General features: G+C 44.1%; 1 protein-coding gene across 2 annotated transcripts in view; it reads right to left on the bottom strand.

Annotated features, from left to right (window-relative positions):
- Positions 1 to 24,771, bottom strand: part of cftr (CF transmembrane conductance regulator) — a 101,809-nt gene that overhangs the window by 20,033 nt on the left and 57,005 nt on the right. For both annotated transcript variants that reach the window (XM_083764175.1, XM_083764176.1), the window contains 13 exons: positions 24,585 to 24,677; positions 21,510 to 21,686; positions 20,152 to 20,343; positions 16,023 to 16,117; positions 13,224 to 13,310; positions 11,831 to 12,000; positions 10,432 to 10,852; positions 9,572 to 9,812; positions 8,763 to 8,891; positions 8,274 to 8,311; positions 7,485 to 7,771; positions 3,498 to 3,577; positions 862 to 1,012 (listed from right to left, as the gene is read on the bottom strand). In XM_083764175.1, the coding sequence (XP_083620301.1) occupies positions 862 to 1,012; positions 3,498 to 3,577; positions 7,485 to 7,771; positions 8,274 to 8,311; positions 8,763 to 8,891; positions 9,572 to 9,812; positions 10,432 to 10,852; positions 11,831 to 12,000; positions 13,224 to 13,310; positions 16,023 to 16,117; positions 20,152 to 20,343; positions 21,510 to 21,686; positions 24,585 to 24,677 (2,161 nt within the window). The remainder of the gene's footprint in view (positions 1 to 861; positions 1,013 to 3,497; positions 3,578 to 7,484; positions 7,772 to 8,273; positions 8,312 to 8,762; positions 8,892 to 9,571; positions 9,813 to 10,431; positions 10,853 to 11,830; positions 12,001 to 13,223; positions 13,311 to 16,022; positions 16,118 to 20,151; positions 20,344 to 21,509; positions 21,687 to 24,584; positions 24,678 to 24,771) is intronic.

The raw sequence follows: 24,771 nt of genomic DNA, 5'->3' as shown, positions 1-24,771 counted from the left end.
CCAGCACACATTGTATCCCTAAATGGCCCACTGCAGGCTTATTTCCGTGCTGTGTCTCAAATGTACAGTAGCATGTGCTTGTGCTCAGTACCTGTGAAGATATCTCTCTTTAGATCCTTCTGCATGCAGACCTTTAAGTGTCGCTATACTGCTGCTGAGAGTTCCAAGAAGCTCCAGTACGAGCCAGATGTTTGTTAGTGTCGGGGGACATACTGTACTTGCTGTGCTGTGCTACGTAACCTTACTGTATACTGTACAGGTTCATGTGTAGGTCATCTGAGTCAGTAAATGATAGCATCACTGTCATAACGGACCTAGTCTCGCCGCAGCCAGACAACTATCCCACAATCTCCGATATAGAGTCTGGAACTACTACTAAATCAGAGTAAGGAATTTCCGTTCACAAATTTAAAATATCTCTACATTTTATTTTTGTATTTCCTTTTCTGCTAAGCAGCAAGCTTATATATTCTTAGATGATTTCTATTTATATTAGGATAAATCTGCACAACTGTAAAGACGAAACGGAAGTGTGGAGGAGGCTTCACTTCCGCTTTATATTTGACCCATGACAGCATTTGGAAATTGCGAGAGGCAACAGTCTGGTAATGTGAGACTATAACGGACCCTACACGCAGTTGGGTCAGGTCCTCATCTAGATTGTGGAACCATTGGTGTCAGAAACGGAACAATGTGGGATATGTGCATTTTATTTATTTAATTTTCATTTCCTGTTATTTTTGTGCTGTGTTGTTTAATTGTGATATGGATCAACCTGGGTCTGAAATAAAGATTGATTGATTGATTGATTGATTGATTGATTGATTGATTGATGGATGGATGGATGGATGGATGAATTACCTTCAGCTTCCAGCATTTTGAGTTGTTGACCGGTTCGCAGAAAGTACTTCCTGAGGAAGACGAAGATGACAGCCAATGGGATGGCCGCGATGAAGATGTACGGCCGCATAATGGACACGGTGAAGATGGCTCCCAGAACGATCAGGGTCAACTGGAGACGCCGTGGCCAACAAACAGCACAGGACAGAGAGGTAGAGGAGCAACGGTGAGTGTCGAAGCAAAACTACAGCACTACAAATAATCCATAAACATTTACTTGAATAGAGGGTATGCACGTGACATCATCGTACCTGGAAGTTATGCGGGAGCGCCCACTGAGTGGCAAAAAAATACTTTCTGGCATTTACAGCCCATTCATCCAAACAGAAAAGTCCTGTCTGATTGCATTAAACAATGTTAAACTCACCAACATTGCAGCTGTACGAAAAGATTGAATTATCCTCTTATCCTATTTCTATCTGCAAAGTTTTTGTTTCATGAAAATCCACCATAGAAACGTTATGAGCTGCTTTCTGTCAAGAAATGCCCTGCATTTGATTATTTTTCTAAGTGTCAGAGTTTGGAAGTGCTTGTTTTCAATAACACAACATTTTTCTGCCTCCTGCATCATGTGACATTTAGAAACAGGTCGGTTTCTAAATGTCGGTTTCAACGCAGGACGGTTGAGTGATTTCCAACGAGCGCTTCCAAACTCCAACACTCCATGCTGCTCAATGTTTTGCCACTCAGTCTAGATGAGGGGAAAATCATGCATGTGCATACTCTACTCTCTATGGTCCTGATTCTTCAAAAACGAAATGCGCCAGAGTGTAACGGTGACGGAAACAGATATCGTATTTATCCGTCCGATCAAGCTACGTTGAGATGACGTGTTATTCAGAGAGTGGTGTGTACCACAGGTGCGCTGGCGTATCGCAGGTGTATGTCATACTGAAAGCAGCGGGTGCAAAGTGATCGGAAAAGCAACCGACAACCTCATCTGCATTGATCCACGCCCCATATCGACCATAAAAGGCTTCAAGCATGACTCAGCAGACAGCAGTTTGTCTGAGATCACAGCCGCGGTCACTGCTATATCCAAGCTTACAATGGTGCGTGCTCCGCTGAAGCAATATAATTATAATTTATTTAATTAAGTTCGGGACCAAGGCGGGTGTTCACTCACACCTTTGCAGAGGTAAAACATATCCGACATTTAAAATATCGGATATGTCAATGCAAAAGTCGTCTTTTCAGAGAGAGCGAGAGAGAGAGAGAGACGAGAGAGGGAGGGGGGCTGCATGGGCCCTCGACACTGTTGCGCGATAAAGAACAGTAGCCCATACATTCATAAGTAAATATATTATAGGCCTACCTCGTAGGCCTGGGATCCTCTTGTCTGAAGAAATTATAATCCAGTGAGTTTATCCAGTGAGTTAAACTATTCTGTGTGTGGCATCCATGTGATCAATATCAATATACATTATTATAAATTCTGTCTGTGTGTCCGTCATGTTCACGAGTGGAGGTGAGCTGGTTTAAAACTGATATGACTGGCCGACTTTCAAACACGCTGCATTCATTAGGCTAATATTGGTCTTCTATTTTTTTATATACCCCCCCCCCCCACACACACACACACACACACACACACACACACACACACACACACACACACACACACACACACACACCGACAAGGATCTCCGTAACAAAACAATTTCATTAGGCCTGCCGCCGCCTACTGCAGGCATTACTGTCTACACTAAACTATGTTGGATTCGTACAGTGCAGAATGCAGATAAGCCTATGTTCTTATTATAACTGTGAATTTGTTTTTTAACATGCAGCGCGAGTCCGCGAGATCCGATCTACAAGCTCACAACCGTTGCACTTCGAGACGAGTAGAAGGCTGCCGAGTGAGCATCCCCAATCGCGCATGATATAAATATCCTAATAAATAAATAAAAAGGTGTCGGCTTGCGGGGCAGTTTCTGTATGGGACTCTATAGGCTAACTTGCCTATAATGCATGCATTTAGGCATACAAGTGCACTCGGCTTTTATATATATATATATATATCGTTTTTTGTGCTGATTTTTTGTGCTGATCGACCAATATGTTGGGGGCACATGCCTACATATTTTATCTGAGATTTGGGGACTATTTATTGATTCAGCATGAAGACTAAAGCCTTCTGAATAAATCTATATGCAAGTGTATGCTTCCGCAAATTTCTCCGCCACCTAAAGAGGTGGCGGAGGATTTAGCGGAGTTTCTGACGAACCAAAGTCAGAGTCAAGTTCACGGCCATTTCCATGAATTCCAAATTAATGTGGGAAATCCACGTAAATGCCTTTCCGCCAGCGTCACGGCAATATATCAGCGGAAACACGTTGAAGAATCAGGCCCTATATGTCTCTCTGGGTAGGAGAAACAACATCGCGACGCATTGTGAGCTTGTAGATCGGCTATTTTCAAATGGCCGAAATGTAAAAAGTACAATATTTGGATCCAAAATGTATTGAAGTAGAAGTGAAAGTATTGGAAATTGGAAATACAGTACGTAAAGTACAAATTCCTCAAAATAGTACAGTACTTAAGTAAATGTATTTAGTTACTTTCCACCACTGCAAAGTGTACATGATGTCTCCCACCTGTATGAAGTCAAACAGCACCAGGGGCAGCATGTCGTCGATGGTTGCCATGTCCTTGGTGAATCTGTTCATGATCCGCCCTGCAGGAGGAGCGGAGGGTGTAGTTATGCTTCATTGTAAAGTACTACTGTAGTCTCTGGAATAAAACTTTATTTAGTTTTAGTCATAGTTTAGCAGTGTTGTGACTAACGCCCTTACATCGCGTTACGTTACATAACGTAACTACTATTTGCAGTAACTTGTAACCTAACGCTTTACATTTCCCATTCCATAACGGCCTTATAGTTATTGTGCGAGCGTTACCCGCGTTATGGCGTTATGTCAACTTATGTGATCAGTGAAAAGTCTCGCAGATCCGTGAGTCTATCATACAGGCGTCTCTGTGCTGCTGACTGCAGTGCAGAGAGAGAGAGAGCGCTCTGTGTTGACAGTTTCGTTTGTGCAGTCATACTAGCCTCTGAGGCCACATGGCTTGATACACCCTAACTTGATAAAAGCACGTGGCAGAAGAGGTCATTGATTGGCTAACGTAGGGCCAGATTTCAGGGTAAGCCAATCAGAGACAGTCTACAGGGTGGGCGGGCTTACTGGCTGTCGTAAACAGTAACAGATTTAGTCACAGACACACAAACCCTTGTAACGCATACATAGACACTACACAGACAGAAATCGCGGGTTGAATGAAAATCATAATACAGTACCACACGCTAAAATGGCAAATGCGGATCATGACAGCGAGATCGGTTGCTTTGGGGGTTGGAAATATCGATTTTAAATCGCCACAGTAGCATGTCACCAAGAGTCAACTTGACAAAATGACTGCTAGGTAGCCTATGTTGTTGAGGAAATGCTTCCCCTCTCAACGCCGGTGGAGTCTGTTCCTTGGTCAGCAAAATACCAGTGAAAGCAGGGCCAATGTGCAGAAATACATTTTCCAAATAACAGTGAATATTCTAAAATGGAAGATGAGCTAAAAAATTCATTTGATGAAATAGAATATCTCTATAAAGATGCCTGTAAAAATCCCTGAACATGTTTTATTGTTCCACTACATTTCATAACTGTCATTTCATTACTGTGCGACAGAACAAAATACCTTCTTTTAAATAGTTTTTTATATTATTATTTTTTAAAGTAAAGTAAAGTAAAGTAAAGTAGTTACTTTCATAATTTAATGTAAAGTAAAGTAACAAATAACTTTTTTAGATAAGTAACAATAACTATAATTCCTTACTTTTTAAAAGTAACTTCCCCAACACTGTAGTTTAGTCATTTGAAATGTTTTAGTGTCTAGATTTAGTCGACTCAATATCATAAGATTTTTAGTTGACTAAATCTACAGTTAATTTAGTCGACTAAAATGTATTTTGGAGGGCCTTGATGCCGTCGTGTAATGGCTGATTTCACACTTGCTGAAAATGAGCAACTCAAGAAGGTCATGGACAGATGTCAGTGTTATTTATTCCCTTCAGTTCGATGAAAGGACCCAGACTGTGACTCCTCTTCCCAGTACCAGCGTTCCCCACAAATTAAACAAAACATGAATGATGACATTTAATGGGCGATTGGTATTCTATTCTCTCACCCATTTACTAAAATCACACCCATGTGAACTGAGTGGTGCAACTCCCCCCCCACCCCCTTTTCCTTTTCCTCTCTCTCTCTCTCTCATTAGCAGGCAACAGTGCAGCACTCTCTCTTTCTCTGTTTCGCACAACAGCACCCCTACTGGTACTAATAGTCATACTCATGCTCATTAACACATAGGCGGACACATAGGTCACATTCTCACCTAATACTTCGTTAGACTCAATGCGTATGGGCGGAGAATTTGGGATTCTTGCATATTTAATTTGCTGCGGTTTGCCTTCACACTGTCATCCGCAGCAATTGGAAACGCAGCAGGGGGGACCTTTATCAATGTGTTCCATTAATAAACTAGCCTACACAGTGAAATATATGGTGATAAAATTATACTCATAACGTGCATGTGTCGTGCCGTCTGGGACTGGACCCCCCCCCCCCCCCCCCTCTCTCTCTCTCTCTCTCGCTCTCTCACTATACGCATGCAGCCACACACTGTTCTTTTGGGCATGCAGGCACAGCGCTGAGCGCACTGATATAACAGACAGCAGCGCAAAATGTTTACACGTTTATTGAGATGAAAGTTCCTACTCCCCACTAGTCCCCACACAGTGACAGCACTCCATGTTTACGGCACGCACAGACAGACAGACAGAATATTCTGTAGGCTATAATACTATTACACTGCACTGCAGTGTTTATGTGTTTTCTTAAGCAATTGATTAATGTACTCGTCCTCATTTCGATCAGGGCTTCAGTCTCCTCATTCGACCACGTCTATCCACAGTAACGGGACATCTTTGCGCTGCGTAAAATATGCCTTCTCCGTCTCCAACTGTGTTCATCTCCTCATCCGCCACATTGTTTGCTTCATTTCCTTTATTTACTGCGGATTGCATTCACACCTGCACCGAATCGTAATCAAGTGCGATTGGAAGCGAAGCGAAACCCCTGTTTTTGTATAATGTATAATAGTATAATGCGGTTCTTTGATACACATTACGATTCGAATGAGCCTTCACACCTGCCAAACGAAGTGCACTTTCTGAAAATGCGCAGCAGGATTCGTTTTAATCGCATCAAAGCTCTCTGGTATAAATGTGACCATAGGTGAACACGGACATTGCTGTTCCTTGGAGTGGTTGCACCACTCAAAAATAATGTGTTTGGTACTGCCCGGCTGCCACTCTGTGGCGGGGAAGGTGTGGACATAGGCCAAAACAACCACATAGAACCAACAAAAATAGAACCCAAAAACAACCAACAAAAAAACCTGCCATAAAACCTGATTAAACCCGAAAGGGTCCCCCACATGCACGCACGCATGTGTGGTCATTGAGCTCCGGTACCTAACGAGTTACAAACTAAGCACTGCATGAAACTGAATAAACACAGGTGTTGCCAATTATCCTAATTAACCCATTTAGACCGTAGGATGCGTGGAAACGTCAGAGCTATAATCCAATGACGGATTGCCAATTATCCTAAATTAAGGTTCTTTCCCATTTTGTGTAGCAGCGGGCCTTTCCAGCGAGCCTTAATGTTATAATTGCAGCACCTGACACGGTTTGACCTGATAATTGAACACAACACAATAACTAGAAAGGAGGTTGCCTGGCCAGGTCTTGGCTTCCATGTGAAGCATGTCCACCTGTGACGTCCACTCTGACGTCAGCCGTCTGAGACGGTGGATTCCAACCATTTTCATATCAAGGCCCATTACGTTTTCGGCATTTGAGCCACGGACCACCATTTGATGACCAAAAGAACGAAAGAATTTTCTAATAGTTGGATAAGGTTTTGTCCACGATTCCATGCCATGTTGATGTTGGTACCATACAGTAGGTAAAAAGCGTAAAAGGAAACCAAACACTCTCAAGAGTTAAAGATCTACAGTATGAGGGTCCATTTGGTTACCAACTCTCCATCATTTAGCTGGGGACCACCTGGAACCCCCCTCAAGGACCACTGGTTGAAAACCACTGCTCTATCATGACATCACGATTCTATATTTGGGGCCATCCATTCCAAACCTCATTTGCTTCCATTATGATCACATTAAAGTGAAATATTACAAGACAATATAAGATATATAGTAAATTTTGACTTGACTCCCTTGGCATATAATTTGGCGCTAATCGGTTCAGGGGTTTACGACACAGACAGACAGACAGACAGACAGACAGACAGACAGACAGACAGACAGACAGACCCTCTTCTAGATAACTGTGCCTCCATCCGGCCACTCTACCCCTGAGCCACTGCTGCACACACACGGGCACGCACACGCACACACACGGGCACGCACACACGGGCATGCACGCAATGGCACGCACGCACTAACACACGTGCACACTGCACACACACACACACACACACACACACACACACACACACACCCACCAGTCTTCATGGTGTTGAGCACGGCCATGGGGGCTCTGAGCACGGCACTCAGCATCTGCTCGTGGAGCCTCTTGGAGACGGTGAGCAGCGTGTGCACCAGGGGCAGACCGCGGAAGAAGCCCAGCGCCAGCACGCTCTCCGACGTGGCCACGTAGATGTAGATGATGTAGTAGGCGCTGGTGGGCGTCACGATAACGGCCAGGTGGACGGCGGGCGACGAGGCGTTGGGGTGCTGCTCGTCTACGTAGTTGGGCGCCGACGGGTTGGCCTCCTCCCTCCAGATCTTACTAGGAGGGGGGGAGAGGGGGGGGGGGGAGAGGTCACGGGACAATGAATGGCTTTTGGGAGAACCGGCGCGTTTAACCCATTTAGACCTGAGGTCGATTCTAAAAAAAGAATTATTCTACTTATCTGTCTTCTACTGTCTTGCTGGGGGTGCATACTTAGTTTAGACTAGTCATTGGTTACAATGGTTAGACATGGGTTAAGGTTAGGTTTAGGTGTGCTGCCCCGTGGGAGGTTGCTGCTGTGTTTGCACATTGTTGTACTTCGCCCCAGCAGATATGGGAGTTTTTTGTCATCGGTCATGTTTTCAAAATCTCTTGTGTGCACAATCTATACAATCAACCCCATCTCTAAGAAAAGTTGGGCTAAACAATGGGCTAAAACATGCAAAAGTGCTGTTATTCCTTAAACCCCACCTAACTGTAAAAGGCTTTGGAAGCGCTATATATGCAGTCCATGTACAGTATTAGGTAGATAGTAGCTACTGTACATTGTAACACTTACTCTGTGATGAGGAAAATGCCAAGGACTGAACCGGCAACCTGGATGTGAAACAGGAAAAAGGAGAACATTTGAACCTTTATTCGAGTGGCACAGCACACTTATCCAAATCCACTTATATAATTGTGACCAGATTTGAATGATAGACTGCCATCGTGCAAGTCCCAGCTTTTCAAAATGAGTTAATTGCACAGGCAGACTCTTCACATACTGTAACTAGAGCATGTCTGAAATAAGTGTCAGAGCTGAAATCGCCATGTAAATATGAAATAAACGCTTAAACATGTAGCTAGGTGTAATGTTAGAGACCACAGAAGTGAACCTTTCAAGCCTGTTTTCTCAACTCTATGAGCCATATCTCCAAAACTGGTGGGTCAAACTGAACAACCAATATGTCAATTTGAAGCTGTGATTCCCTGCTTTCATATGACATGAAAAAACGGAAATCCATTTGAAAGTCAAATGTGGTCACAATTGCTTCTGAATGTATACCTCGAGGACGAAGACCACGACGATGAAGATGAGGACGTAGACGAGCGTCCTGTTGGTGGTGACGTAGCGCAGGTACGTGTTCCACGACGTCGTCTCGAAGATGTCCTCCCGCTCGTCTGCAAACGCTTCCTGTGGAGAGAGGCAGACAGACCAGACAACACAGATCAGACCAACCGGCACGCAGAAACATCACTCCATGGGAACTGAAATAAATCACAGATATACATTACCTGAAACTTATCTGACCGGTTAAAATGTTGAAATATTCACATACAGAATATGGTTTGAATTACAGGTAGGGATGGAGCTCGTACATTTTTATTGATAACGATCACCTTATCGAGCCGGGTTCTTAGCGAGCCCACTATCGAGCATTTGCTATTATTTTGTGGAAAGCTGGGAGACAGTACATTCTGAACAGAACCTTATTTTTATTGGACAGTTGTGATGTGAGATTTTCAGAGTTGTGAGTGCGCGCGCACACACACACACACACACACACACACACACACACACACACACACACACACACAAAGTCAAATTATTATTATAACTTTGGCAGGGAGTTTTGAGTTTCCCAAACGTTATGAATTGGATTATAAATGATGGCAACGGAGTCCGTCTTGCAGGGTAGCAAGGCAAGCAGCACGCATGCCTTGGCTGGAAGAGGATTGTTGATTCGCGGCAGCAGCTGACGGCTCCCGTGTTTCGACACGGTGCAGACATGCAAAGGCATCGCTGCTATCGCATTTGGGTTTAATACAATGCATTGTCGAAATGTTCCCTTTCGTGCCGCTTTCTTACTGTACCTCCATGTCTTCCTCGTCGATCTCCTCGCTGATGTCGTAGACGCTGTCCTTGGACAGGCGGCGCGAGTAGATGTCCAGCTCCGAGGCCAGCTCGCACTGCGGCGTGATGCTCAGCTTCTTCCTGAAGGACGACTGGACCAGCTCCCGGCGGCCCTGGCCCTGAGACGAGGTCATGAACGCCAGCACCGACTGGCGCCGCTGGCCGCTCAGCTGCTGCAGGCCGTGGTGGTACAGGTTGCCCCTGCGTGGCGTCAGGGAGGATGAGGGTTTGACCCATTTAGAACTGATTCTGATTCTACAAAATGTCTTCTAAAGGTACAGGTCTACAGGTTGCCCCTGCGTGGCGTCGGGGGGGGGGGGGGGGGGGGGGGGGGGGGGGATGAGGGTTTAATCCATTTAGAACTGATTCTGATTCTGATTTAGGAACTGATTCTGACTTCTAAATCCTGAAAAACCTCATGTTTCTATATCAGTGGTGCTCAAACGTTTTCATGTCAAGGACCCCCAAAAATATATGTAATTGGCTGTGGACACCCATCAGGAAATATGTTGTTCCAGATCTAAAACCTTAAGCTTCTAGATAATATCACTATATTTTTTAAGTAGGCCTATAAAATGTATTAAGAAATGCCAGTAATTTCTTGGTATATTTCAGTTATTTGTTAAATGATCTGCCCTGTGCACTTTCTTTTATAATGAAACCTAAAAAGCCAAACGGAATTGAAATTTCTATTCATAATGTTCCAATTTCAAATGCCAAAAAACTCATTATTAAATCGTTAATCACCATTATTTGTGTGAAAAAGTCTTAAAAGTTAAATGTGTAATAACGGTATATATATATATATATATATCTATACCTGGGGAGAACCTCCTCCACCTGGTCGTCTTCAGGAACCACAGAGAACTTCCTCTCAGAGAGCTCCTTGACTCCGTCCTCTATGGTGGTGGACTGCGGCCCGTTGTTGTTCCCCGACTGCCCGTTGTTCCCCATGAAGGAGAACTTGCGAGCGGCAGCCAGCGGGTTGAGGATGAGCGACGGCTTGCGCTTCTCCGGGTAACCGCCGTCTCCGCCGCTCCCGGGGAGCCCCCCGCCGCCGCCGCCCCCTCCCTGGGGTCCCGAGATGATGATGGGGGGCGGAGGAGGCCCGCGGAACGACCCGCGCATGGACTCGGGGCCTCGGAAGCCGCCGGCGGACTCGTCCACCGAGACGCGGCGGAGCGTCTCGGTGAGGATGGTGCTGCGTCCGTCGGCGTTGAAGTTGTCGTACGCCTCGATGCCTTTGATTGGTTGAATACTTTATTAGTCACAAATGTAAACGGTACAGAGTACAGTCAAACAGGCTAAAGCCCTTATCCCTAAACTTCTTTGCCTTTTTGCACTCCGTCCGTGTGTCCGTGTGTGTGTCCGTGAGCAGCTAATCTCGGCCACCGTTAACCCGGTCGATGCCAAATTTTGCACACACACTCCCTGGATGCCAACGATGAACCTCTGCCCCAAACTTTCCAGAACGGCCTGTTATAGCGCCACCAGGAGGCCGCTTTGTGCAAAACAAGTTTTTGCACAGTACACCTACAGATTTTGTCCAAACATCAGACTCCATCCTGATTGGTTAAGATTGGCTTCCAAAGTTGTGCTCAGTTTCAAACAAAATGCTGCAAATCATCATCGCGTGATTTCCGTGAAATTGTGCACGCACATTCCCACTAGGCCGAGGGCGAAATGCCACATGAACAATTTCAACTCAGCCTCAAGGTGGCGCTATAACTGGCCGAAAAGTGTTTTTACCTCTAACTGCACGGATCTGTGGATAATTTACTTTTGTTGCCCTTTTATCCAACCACCAGATGAAGGCAAGCTGCAATGTCTATGTTCTAGTTTTTACTATTTTGCTAAACATTTTTGAATAGCTAAAATGGCCAGTCTACAAGCTCACAATGTGTCAATGTAGATTGGCTAGTTGAACTATTCAAAAATGTTTTTTCAAAATAGTAAAAAAAAAGGCAAAAAGTTTAGGGATAAGGGGTTTAGCGTTGACGAACATGGAGAATCTACCAACCCAGGAGCATGGTTCTGGTATCTACCAACCCAGGAGCATGGTTCTGGTATCTACCAACCCAGGAGCATGGTTCTGTGTCTACCCACCCAGGAGCATGGTTCTGTGTCTACCCACCCAGGAGCATGGTTCTGGTATTTACCCACCCAGGAGCATGGTTCTGTGTCTACCCACCCAGGAGCATGGTTCTGTGTCTACCCACCCAGGAGCATGGTGCTGAAGTCGGGTCGCTGCGACTGGAGCTCCGCGAAGGTCCCGTAGAAGTAGCAGACGCCGTTGTGGAGCAGCAGGATCTTGTCCGCTCGTTTCAGGTGGTCCAGCTTGCTGGTGACCACCACGCGCGTCTTGGACGCCATCAGCTTACACAGGCACCTGAACAAACATGAACGTTGGCAGCATGAAGACATCCTATTTTTATTTTTCATTTTCTGAATGGAATGTCAACATTCTTCAACATTGAAATAATGTCAAGATAACCCATTTAGGCCTGACGTCGAATAAAATCAAATCAAAAGTCTTCTGAAAGAATATATATTCAAAGATTTGTACCGCATTTTCACGATTTTTCTAAAATAGCAGACCTACAAGCTTGTAGCGCGCCACTTGGTGGCGCGCTATGAGCTTGTAGATCTGCTATTTTAATGCTAATGCTTAGTTAAAACACCAAAAGTGGTTCCCGTTCAGAATGGGTTTAATGGAAAGTCAAAATTCTTCGACATTGAAATAATGTCAAGATAAAACGGCTTCCACACACATCACATTATAGATTACAGTAATATAGTATAGCTCAAAGACTATATAGTGTTTCTATTTTAATTTGTATAGGAATACCTGTTGTCTTATTATCATAATTGTCTCTGCAAGAAATTCTGCCACAAAGACATTCCTTTTTTTATTAATCACCATTATTATCCCATACTGGACGGGAACCCCTTTTGCATTTGTAATTTGTTACTTGTACAAATTGTGCATTAATTAAAACAAATCCATCTGAGAACCCAATGTGGGGAAAAAAATAACAGTCTGTCTCGAGAGACTAGGTAGAAATACATAACTTAGTGATAAGGCATGCGTATTGTCCAACAATAAGGTGTATTTAACCCATTTTGACCTGGGAACAATTCTACAAATGTCTTCTAAATCCTGACAGTTTTCTGAAAACCCTATGTTTCTATGTCCGTGGTTCTCAAACATTTTCATGTCAAGGACCCCCAAAAATATATGTAATTGTGTATTTGGCTACCGACCCCCATCTGAAAATATGTTGTTCCAGGGACCCCCCAAAAGCAAATATTTGAGTTAAAAACGTTCGCTCTGAAAGAATATATTCTCAAACATTTGAGCCACATTTTCACGATTAAAAAAAAATAGCAGACCTACAAGCTCGTATGAGCTTGTAGGTCTGCTATTTTTCAATAGCTAAAGTATAACATAATGCTTAAAACACCAATACAGCCGTGACACACCACACACGGACCAGAAGCGACACTTCAATAACCTTGACCTTGGACTACGGTAGCCCCGCCCCCTACCCCACCCCACTCCCTCACAACATGAAAGACTCTCTGTTGTCGTCGGGATATATTTATACACACTTCTCAAAGATCTCTTTCTCTGTCACAATGTCCAGGTGGGTGAAGGGAGAGTCTAGGAGGTACAGGTCTGCATCCTTGTACACGGCCCTGTGTGAGAGAGAGAGAACGCACACACCCACACACACACACACACACACACACACACACACACACACACACACACACACACACACACACACACACACACACACACACACACACACACACACACACACACACACACACACACACACACACACACACACACACACACACACACACACACACACACACACACACACACACACACACACACACACACACACACACACACACACACACACACACACACACACACACACACACACGAACGATGTGATTTCTACTTGGACACAATGTGCAGCTACTACCAGTGTTGATTTTGACAGCACATTTTGTTTTTAGTTTAGTTTAGTCATAGGAGGAGGAGTCATATGCAATGAAACTTCATTTAGTTTTAGTCACATTTTAGTCATCTGAAATGTGTTAGTGTAGAATGTATTTCGGCGGTCCTTGATGGCGTGGTAATGGCTGATTTTACACTTGGTTGCGTGCTGAAAATATATTTACAAGCTCACAACGCGTCACGCTTGTAGATCGGATAGTTTCAGCACGCAACCAAACATAAAATGACTTTTAGTTCTAATGGATCTCTGCTCCACTAGTCCCTCCCTAACAAACAAAGTTTACTTTTAATTTGTTGACAAAATTGTCAGTATATTTAGTCTTTAGTCTTAGTTTTTATTTAGTTTCCATTTAGTTTTCCTACTTCGTCGTAGTTTTAGTCTACGAAATCAAGTACAAATGAAATCAGGGTTGAGAGAGTGCAGGTGAGAGAACCAATAAAGCTACAATATATCAAAACAACAGGAGGTAAATGAGGAAGGCGAGCCGTGGTAGAAGTTCTAAATGACGACAGCAGTGCTCAGAGAGAGAGGCTCCAACAGCAGCACACTAAACCAATACATAATGTATGGGAATATGAGAGAGTCTGAGTGTTATAATCTCACGCAGAGATTTAATGGAGCAATAAAGTTATATTGTAGGGCTGTAAAAATAAATAAGCACCTTCAGTGATACAAATAATTCGACTATAAAACAGAACAGATACAGACACATTACAACCAAGTCAGATAAGAGACATTGCTAGCAGTGAGTGATCTCGTTTGTAAGCAGTACAGTACATTTGGACAATTTTGAGGCATTTGTACTTTACTTTAATTCGTGGCGCATTGTGAGCTCGTAGATTGTCCATAGATTGTCCAGACAGACGTCCTTTATATAATTGAATCTGTTACTTGCTTTATTTGATGCCACATGGATGACTATTAAGAGAATGACGTTGGGTAAGATAACTGAAGTCACTCACTGAATGTGTAATGCAATGAGTTACTTTTGATCTAAATGACCGTAAAATCTTATTTCTCTCTTAACAGTGATCCGTTTTTCGTCCCAGTGACCCAATACAACCTCGACTGTCTGATACTTAATGGGGTCGATCAGACATGGGCAACTGGCGGCCCGGGGGCCACATGCGCCCTCAGGTTAATATCAACTGGCGGCCCGGGGGCCACATGCGCCCTCAGGTTAATATCAACTGGCGGCCCGGGGGCCACATGCGCCCTCAGGTTAATATCAACTGGCGGCCCGGGGGCCACATGCGCCCTCAGGTTAATATCAACTGGCGGCCCAGGGGCCACATGTGCCCTCAGGTTAATGTCAACTGGCGGCCCGGGGGCCACATGTGCCCTCAGGTTAATATCAACTGGCGGCCCAGGGGCCACATGCGCCCTCAGGTTAATATCAACTGGCGGCCCAGGGGCCACATGCGCCCTCAGGTTAATATCAACTGGCGGCCCGGGGGCCACATGCGCCCTCAGGTTAATGTCAACTGGCGGCCCAGGGGCCACATGTGCCCTCAGGTTAATATCAACTGGCGGCCCGGGGGCCACATGTGCCCTCAGGTTAATGTCAACTGGCGGCCCAGGGGCCACATGCGCCCTCAGGTTAATATCAACTGGCGGCCCAGGGGCCACATGTGCCCTCAGGTTAATGTCAACTGGCGGCCCAGGGGCCACATGTGCCCTCAGGTTAATGTCAACTGGCGGCCCGGGGGCCACATGTGCCCTCAGGTTAATGTCAACTGGCGGCCCAGGGGCCACATGTGCCCTCAGGTTAATGTCAACTGGCGGCCCAGGGGCCACATGTGCCCTCAGGTTAATGTCAACTGGCGGCCCGGGGGCCACATGCGGCCCCCACCTTCCCTTTAATGTGGCCCTCAGGTTAACAACAACATGCAAACATGACCCCGCTTGAATTACTTCAGTCTAAACGAGTAGCTTAATGACTAGTATTACAATGTTATTGTCTTTTTTTTATGTCCAATGCATTTGTATGTAGTTCATAAAGTTAACATCACTATAATTAAAGGTATTTGAAAGGCAGTTGAAATTACATAAACATTTTCAGGATTCCAATTCAAAAATAGCAAAACATAATTCAGGATTTCAATTCAAATTATAGACAAAATAGCTGATCTACAAGCTCAAAACGCGTCGCAGTGCGACACGTTTTGAGCTTGTAGATCGGCTATTTTTGCTACGACAGTGGCCCCTGCAGTGGCCCTCTGGGGTGAGTGTGGTAATATCATGGCCCTCTCCATCGTCAACGCTGCCCACCCCCTGGGGTAGATTGAGCATTGCCCTTCTGACAGATGCAGGGAGTGAGCGGAGCACGCTGGAAACATAACCACCAGGTGTGATGTGATGTGACGCGACGTACCTGGCCAGGCCAATGCGTGCCCTTTGACCCCCGCTGAGGGTCACCCCGCCTTCCACAAGGGACGTTTTGTCCTTCTCCGGCAGGAGGTCCAAATCCTGGGAGGAAAAAACATCCACTTGCTGAGCTTAAATACATCCATACAGTATCTGTGTGTCGTAGTAGCAGAGTGGAGATCTGCTGCTATGATACGGAATGGCATTCTTTTTCAGTGTTTTAGTCTACTTTTAGTCGACTACATCTACAGTTGATTTAGTTGACTAAAATGTATTTCGGCGGTGCCTCGGTGGCATCGTTATGGCTTATTTTACACTTTGGTTGTATATGCCGAAAACAGCCGATCTACAAGCTGCGACGCGTCGTGAGCTTGTACATCTGTGCTATTGTCAGAACACAACACCTGAGCACAACCATGCATGAAATGACTTATTTTATGACGTATTTTAGTTCTACTGGATCTCTTCTCCACTAGTTCCCTAACTGACATTTTAGTCTGGTTTTTATTTTATTTGTTGACGAAATTGTCAGTATATTTAGTCATATTTTTACTAGTCATCATAGCTTAGTTTTTATTTTGTTTTCGGTCAGTGAAAAAAAAAGCTAGTGGACGAACATTTATCGATGAAATCAACACTGATTCTTTCCAGGAAAGGGTAACTTTTGACAGTTCAGTTATGATTAACAATGTCATACACATCATGTGAATCCCCCTGATTGTTCATTCAATGTGTAAACCCCTAATGTCTACCACAAGGAAATAACCCAAATGTACTGGAAACTAAACTTAAAAAACAGACCTCGATATTATCCAAGATCCTGCTCGATCAGTGTACTTTCACCTTTGAGATTTTGATCAATGGTCATCGGACAGAAATCGCAACACAAGACGCAACTCTGTATATTTTAGTATCCGATAACACTGATAAATATGTAAGTATAACACATGACTACTGGAGTCACAAGACAAGGAGCCGTGTGTCACTGTGTCACATGTTCTGATCTGGCTCACAATGTTTTGAAACAAAATGTGAAACCAGATAAAAGTTTTTAGATTGTGAGCAAACTTCACATGCAGCCACGCTTAGATCTTTGCAACAGGACACAACAAGCGCCGTGTCACTGAAAGAGCAGAATATACAAACAGAAAACAGCTTGACTCAGGTCTGTGTGCAAACGAAGTGCACTGACTGGGTGCTCTGCAAAGTGCCGAGTCATTTTAGTTGAAATGAAAAAAAAAGAATGGAAAGCCTGCCAAAAAACACAACACTCCCACAGCACGCAGAGACAATGGACCAGAGAGAGACAGAGAGAGAGAGATGTGGGGGAGTGACAAAAGGTGACAGAACACATGGAACAATCTGACAGAGGGACATTTGGTAGTGTATGTATAAATGCACAGTGAAAATGGACAACCCCATACATTCGATGAAGTGACACAGCACAGGTCTACAGTATATCATCACCCTACCTTTTTTTCAGGGGCCACTTCCGTCATCCTTACAGGAGGAGGGCGTATAGGGGAATTAAGTTAACAGTTTGTTTAACAGCTTGTAAAAGAAAAAAGACGACATAATGGAATTACAAGGCATGTTGTGTCTCCCCCCTGAACAAAGCATCTGTTAGGGCCGGAGGGCTAAAAGCTACATGCTAACGTTAAGCGAGCCGGGGGGGGACGGACCGCTAATGCGTGGTTTTACAGGGAGAAGGACCACCCATGGGAGTCTGTCTGTCTGTCTGTAGCTCAGGGGCATCTACTATAGAGGAGGGCTACTTAAGAGCAGACAGCCCTATAGTGAATGTCATGGTTGTGTCTGGACAACTAAGCAACAGTTGTCACTCTGTCAGATGGATAGCGTAATAACAGAGCGTTGCTGGAGCCACTTTGGCAGGCATATCGGTAGGTAGGCCCTACCACACAGTCCAATGGAGCCAGAGGTGCAGCATTATCCCATTTTGACCTGAGATCAGATTCTAAAAATGTCTTTTACATCCCGACAGTTTTCTGAAAAAGCTATGTTTCTATGTCAGTCGTTCTTCGATTTTTCAAAAATAGCAGACCTACAAGCTCGTAGCGCGCCACTCGGTGGCGCGCTATGAGCTTGTAGATCTGCTATTTTTCAATAGCTAAAGCATAACATGATGACACCAAAAGGGATTCCCACCCAAAATGGGTTAAGGCAAGAGACCGTTTAATTAAAATCTAAATACAAATGTGCACGTGTTGACAGCAGCATTAGAAGAAACTGTACATATAACTTGTGTTATGACAATATTTAGGATTGTTATCCATTAATAGCGGCAGGTATTGTCATTTAACCCATGTATTGCCATCTGGGTCAGACGGCAATAAGGAGCAGGTTTCCTAACATTCAGCTGTCAATAAATATTGCATGCCGACGTTGTTTGCTATGACAACATGATGTCTGTGTTTTGGTCAAAACTTTGAAGGCACTCTCAGTAAGGGGGCGAGAGAGAGAGAGAGACACGCACACACACGCGTGCAAACGCACACGCACACACACAGAGAGAGAGAGACCGTATGCATGACAATATTTGGCAAAATACGAAATACTGTACCACTTTGTATTGTAGATTCAATATAGAACTACTCTGTTACAAGTACAAGTCCTGAATTCAAAATATACTTGAGTAAAGGTACAAAAGTATCGGTATCAAAATGTACTTGAAAGTACTCATTGTGCATGAATGTCTTGTGTCTTTTTTTTTTCAAGTTTTCAAGTTTTCAAATGTAGGCCTATATATAAAATGTATTCTGAAAATAGCATATCTACAATAGTACAAGCTCCCAATGAGGGGCCCTATTTTCTATAGGTCTGCAATTTTTGAAAAATCGTGAAAATGTGGCACACATCTTTGAATATATTCAAATATATTATTATCAATTTTTATCTATAAGGGTCCATTTGGTTACCAACTCTCCATCATTTAGCTATAAGGACCACCTGGAACCCCCTCAAGGACCACCGGCGGTCCCCGGACCACTGGTTTGAAAACCACTGCCCTAAGCCAGTAAGCCTACAAATGTGGTGATTTGCTCACAGAGAAATGACCCTTGTCTTCATTCTATGGCTGTCACTTTCTAACCAGCAAGCTGATATTCTAGAGCTGGTGAGATAATGTGGCATTGCCATGACAACGCGGGGAGAGCCAGCATTCTAGTATTCCAGTAACAACCCCCCCTCCTCTCCCCCCCATCCCTCCACCCCACTCGGCTGAAAGCGTAGCTTGAAATACTCCGGAGACAGAGAGGCATCACTCAACGATGCCTCAGGATGTGAGAAGCGGTGTGTGTGTGTCTGTGTGTGTGTGTGTGTGTGTGTGTGTGTGTGTGTGTGTGTGTGTGTGTGTGTATGTGTGTGTGCAGGGCTTAAAGCCAAAAGAAATCCCAGGACTGAAAAAGATTTTTTGCAAATCTGCACTGATCTAATTAAATGACCCCTATGAAATCCTCAGGACTGAAATCCGTCCCCAGGACTGAGAACTTTATGCCCTGTGTGTGTGTGTGTGTGTGTGTGTGTGTGTGTGTGTGTGTGTGTGTGTGTAAGCCGGCCGGGAGGGAGGGAATGCAACTCCTGCTGTAATTTTGTATTCCACCAGGAATTGAAGCGCATTCAACAGATGTCTCAGGTGTGAATCGAAAACTACAAAAGAAAACCAGCATTATTCCTGCTGAGGGCCAGAGGTAAATAAAAAAGAAATACAACTTCTCCGGAGTGCCCAGACGCACATGAGTGAACTTGAGTCAGCATTAACTCATCAGATTCTACAAAATGTCTTTAAATCATGAGTTTTCAGAAAAAAAACGATGTTTCTATGTCAGTGGTTCTCAAACAATTTTATGTGAAGGACGCCCCAGAATGATATGTATTCGCCCACGGACCCCCCATCTGAAAATATGTAGTTCCAGGGACCCCCCCAGACGTTTGGTACATCTGCTATTTTAAAATAAAGTTGAAAATAATGGTTATAGTGGTTAAAAGTAAACAGATTTAAAGAATCTGCACCCATCAGCTACAGAGACTACTCCTCAAGACTCCCCCGGTCACCTGAGCAGAGCGCGCCTTCTCCTAGCAGTTTTTCTTCTTAAAACAGGCGGAAACAACGGCTGTACCTCTTCCAGCTGACAGGCCTTGATGACCGAGGTGTAGCGGTACTCGTCGTAGGTCAGGCCGAACAGGATGTTGTCACGGATGGTCCCCGGCATGATCCAGGACGTCTGCGGGGAGAAGGAGATGCGTCCGCTGTGTCGGATCTTGCCCTCCGACGGCATCAGCTCGCCCAGAATCATCATCAGCAGGGAACTCTGGGTAAAACCAGGAAACGGGAAAATTGACGACACCTTTCAATGCTGAATCATATACTGCTACTACTACAAACTATCTCCAGTTCTTCACCCAGCTGTGGTGAAGAACCTTGACGAGGAACTTGCAGTACCTGAGAAATGTTGCTAATGAAGTTAGCAAACTTTATTATCTCTGATACAGAACCTTGCCGTGGAAAAATGTCCGCTTTAGTAGGGGTTTTGTCCCCTCATGCCATATAAACAAACTGCCCCGCCAATAGGATGGTTCTGTATTCATTGGGGACCTCATGTTTTTGTATTTGTCTTGGTGTTTTTCTGTGCCATGTGTTGTTAGATTATTATTATTATCTCTGAAACGCCAACAGTTCTCCAGAAATGACATCCAAAAAACATATCCTAATATTAATATTTACTTGCATACTAATGTATATAGCCTAGATAAAGCCTGAGGTTTCTTCCAGTTAAGGAGGACAATTTCCTACTTGCCACCATCGCAATAAATGCTTGCTTAGAGTGAGAACAGCTCTCTGCTCAATATGTAATGGATAGTAATGGATTGCATCTTTATAGTGCTTTTCTATACACAGAGTGCTTACTCAAAGTGCATACAATGGTCCATTCATGCAATGTGTAGTGTCTTGAGACAGATCATTATTTGTTTTATCGTTTATTTTGTTTCATTTATTTTATGTTATTTATACGTTTATTTAACAAATACAAAAAACAATGTATCAAGTTGTAAAATCATGAAACCGTTGCAATGTACTGTATATGGGTTTGTAGCCAAGGCTAATTTGCAACCCCAGTCCCTGGTTAGGCCTTTCTATAGTTCTATACCTCCACCTAAAACAATCCTTTACAACATACCTATACTAAAACAATCCTTTACATACAAATACTAATACATCCAGTACATAATCCAAGTACAATAACAGTTTAAAATGTGCCTAACACATTAGTGTTCGCACCTCTGGCCCGATTTCAACCAGAGTTTGACTTCATCATTAAACATTTTGAGATCTGTTTGTCGTTTTATTTCAGTTGGTAGGGCATTCCACAGGTGTATCCCTTGTACTGAGAAAGAAGACTGACCAAAAGTGGTGTTACGCTTTGCTACCATGATGATTTATTTTTTTGCATAGTGTATATTTGTATGTCTTACGTACCTTCCCCGAGCCGGTGGATCCGGTCACAGCCAGCATCTTGCCCTTCTCCAGGTACAGGCTGATGTTCCTGAGGACCGGCGTGACGTAGAGGTTGGTGAAGAACAGACCGGCGTCTCCGTTGGGGTGGCCGTTGGCCTTGTTCTCCTGCTTGATCTTCTCAAAGAGCTCTCCGATGCCCTGGAGCGGAGACAAAGAGCACATTTTGATTTTAGTCTCAGTCATAGTCATAGTCATAGTTTACATTTAGTTTCAGTCACATTTTAGTCACCTGCAATGTTTTAGTGTTTGTCTAGTTTTAGTCGACAAAATCAACAAAATCAGGTGATTTAGTCGACGGAAATGTATTTTGGCGGGCCTTGATGCCGTCATAATGACTGATTTTACACTTGCTGAAAATAGCCGATCTACAAGCTCCAGGAGGAAAGATTTGAGTTATAAAACGTTCGCTCTGAAAGAATATATATATTCAAAGATTTGCGCCACATTTCCATGAAAAGAAAAAAGAATAGCAGATCTATAAGCTTGTAGATTTGATGAGTTCAGTGGGTTTGATGAGTTCAGTGTTGTGATCTTCATATATGGAGATGGACATTTATGCCGGTGGTGTGACACGTGTCATGAGGCGTGATGTCATGAGGCGTGACCATATATGGAGGCTATAAGGGTATATATGATGTCATGTGATGTCACGAGGTCAGATGCATATATGGAGATCTAAGGGTCTCCATGACTCACTACATTGTACATCAATGTATATGCATCACAGGTGTGTTTACGTGTTTGGTTGTCTGCGTGGCAAGCAGACATTTAACGCTTGCTTTGTATTAGCATTATGGTCAACTATAGCAGGTGTTTGTCATGCTTTGTAGACAGACAGGCCTGCCATTCTCTACCTCCTGCAAGAGGGAGGGAAATAACAGATTCCCAGAGACCTTTAGAAGGGCATTATTCATCTGTCTACATAACATAGATACATATCAATAGATGGCCGGCCGTCTCACCGCTACAATAAAAAGGGGGGAAACCTCGGATGACTTGGCAATGTAATCACTAACCTCAGAGACGTTTCATGGGCCAGCGACTCTAGAGGGGCTTCTGCAATTTACAAAGACGTGTTTCTGTGATTTGTATAGGCTCTCCCTGCTTCAATTCACATTCAAATGAGCTGACGCACGTGCTGTCAACAGTAAAGAAAGACAACACTCCTCCCCATTCTTCCCCTAATAGAACATTCCGGGAAGCAGAGAAGAGTAGGAGAGAATCCTGGAAATAAATGATGCACATGCTGACTCCCCCTAAATACTGACCACGTCTTCCTGGCTAGTATACTGTATGTTTGTGAAATAATTGATGGCTTATGCAAATTAAAGGACACAGATTTTCTCACGATACTGGATGGTCATAAATCACACGTTTACAGCCCTCTGCTCACAGATAAGACAAGATAATCCACTCCATAAAATGGTGATGAATTGACTCTGGTAGAAATGGTAAATGGTGCATTTATATAGCGCCTTTATCCAAGGCGCTTTACATAGATTGTGCATTACACACACATTCATACACCGATGGCGGCGGAAACCATGCAAGGCACCAACCAGCACATCAGGAGCAATTAGGGGTTCAGTGTCTTGCTCAAGGACACTTCGACACTAAGGTCAGATTCTCACCTAATACTTCGGTAGACTCAGATCCGTATGGGCGGGGAAATTGGGATTCTTGCATATTTAATTGGCTGCGGTTTTCCTTCACACTGTCATTCGCAGCAATTGGAAACGCAGCAGGGGGGACCTTTATCAATGTGTTCCATTCATAAACTAGCCTACACAGTGAAATCTATGGTGATAAAATTACACTCATAACGTGCATGTGTCGTGCCGTCTGGGACCCCCCTCTCTCTCTCTACGCACGCAGCCGCCACACACTGTTCTTTTGGGCATGGAGGCACAGCGCTGCATGAGCGCACTGATATAACTCCCCAGTCCCACACAGTGACAGCACTCCATGTTTACGGCACGCACAGACAGACAGACAGACAGACTATTATGTAGGCTATAATACACTGCAGTGTTTTTATGTGTTTTCTTAAGCAATTGATTAATGTACACGTCCTCATTTCGATCAGGGCTTCAGTCTCCTTATTCGACCACGTCTATCCACATTAACGGGACATCTTTGCGCTGCGTAAAATATGCCTTCTCCGTCTCCAACTGTGTCCAGCTCCTCACCCGCCACATTATGTTTGCTTCATTTCCTTTATTTACTGCGGATTGCATTCACACCGGCACCGAATCGTAGTCAAGTGCGATTCGATTCGAAGCGAAGCGAAACCCACGTTTTTGGGCGGAGTAAAATGTTATTTGCTGCGCATTAGGATTCGAATGAGCCTTCACACCTGCCAAACGAAGCGCACTTTCTGACAATGCACAGCAGGATTCGTTTTAATCGCAGCAAAGCTCTCTGGTATGAATGTGACCTAACTCTGGGGGAGCCCGGGTTCGAACTGGCAACCTTGCGGTTACCATCCAGCCACTCTACCCCTGAGCCACCGCCGCTAGAGAAGAGGAGATCGAGTGGTCCTGGGACTGCTGTTTACACATTTCAACGTGTTAAACCTCGTTTATGCATTTAAAAAAGGAAATAATGGGCTGTGACAATCAGGGCCTTTTAGGGTTGTTGTACCCTTACCTTGGAGTCATTAGGACAATGTAAGATATTCTTAAGATAATAATGTCTAAATAACAGAAAAGCACATTAAACCAATTTGGGGGCGGGAACCCCTTTTGGTGTTGTATACTTTTTATACTTTATCTATTGAAAAATATCAGATATACAAGTTCATAGCTACGAGCTTGTAGGTCTGATATTTTTTCATATTTTCAGATGGGGATCGGCGGCCGATTACATATAATTTTGAGGGTCCTTGACATGACAGAATGTTTGAGAAACATGGGGGTTTTTCAGAAAACCGTCATGATTTCGAAGACATTTTGTAGAATCGTCCTCAGGTCTACTCTAAATGGGTTGAGTTGACTTTTGAACAGTCTTCATGAGGCAAACTGAACACACACGCACCTCGTCCCAAGAGGCTGTCACGTTAACCAGCTCCAGTTCTGTGGTCATGAGGTTGTACTCCAGTGTCTTATATTCCTCCTTCATGAGGAATTCCTGCAGAACAAAACACACACAAACAAACACAAATCAGGCAGGGACGTAAACACAGTCAGGGATGACAGATCAATCATTCTGAACAAACGGTATT

The sequence above is a fragment of the Protomyctophum parallelum genome, assembly GCF_964188405.1.
Source record: "Protomyctophum parallelum genome assembly, chromosome: 4".
In the NCBI taxonomy this organism is placed as follows: Eukaryota; Metazoa; Chordata; class Actinopteri; order Myctophiformes; family Myctophidae; genus Protomyctophum; species Protomyctophum parallelum.
This window is presented reverse-complemented; position numbering and strand designations above follow the sequence as displayed.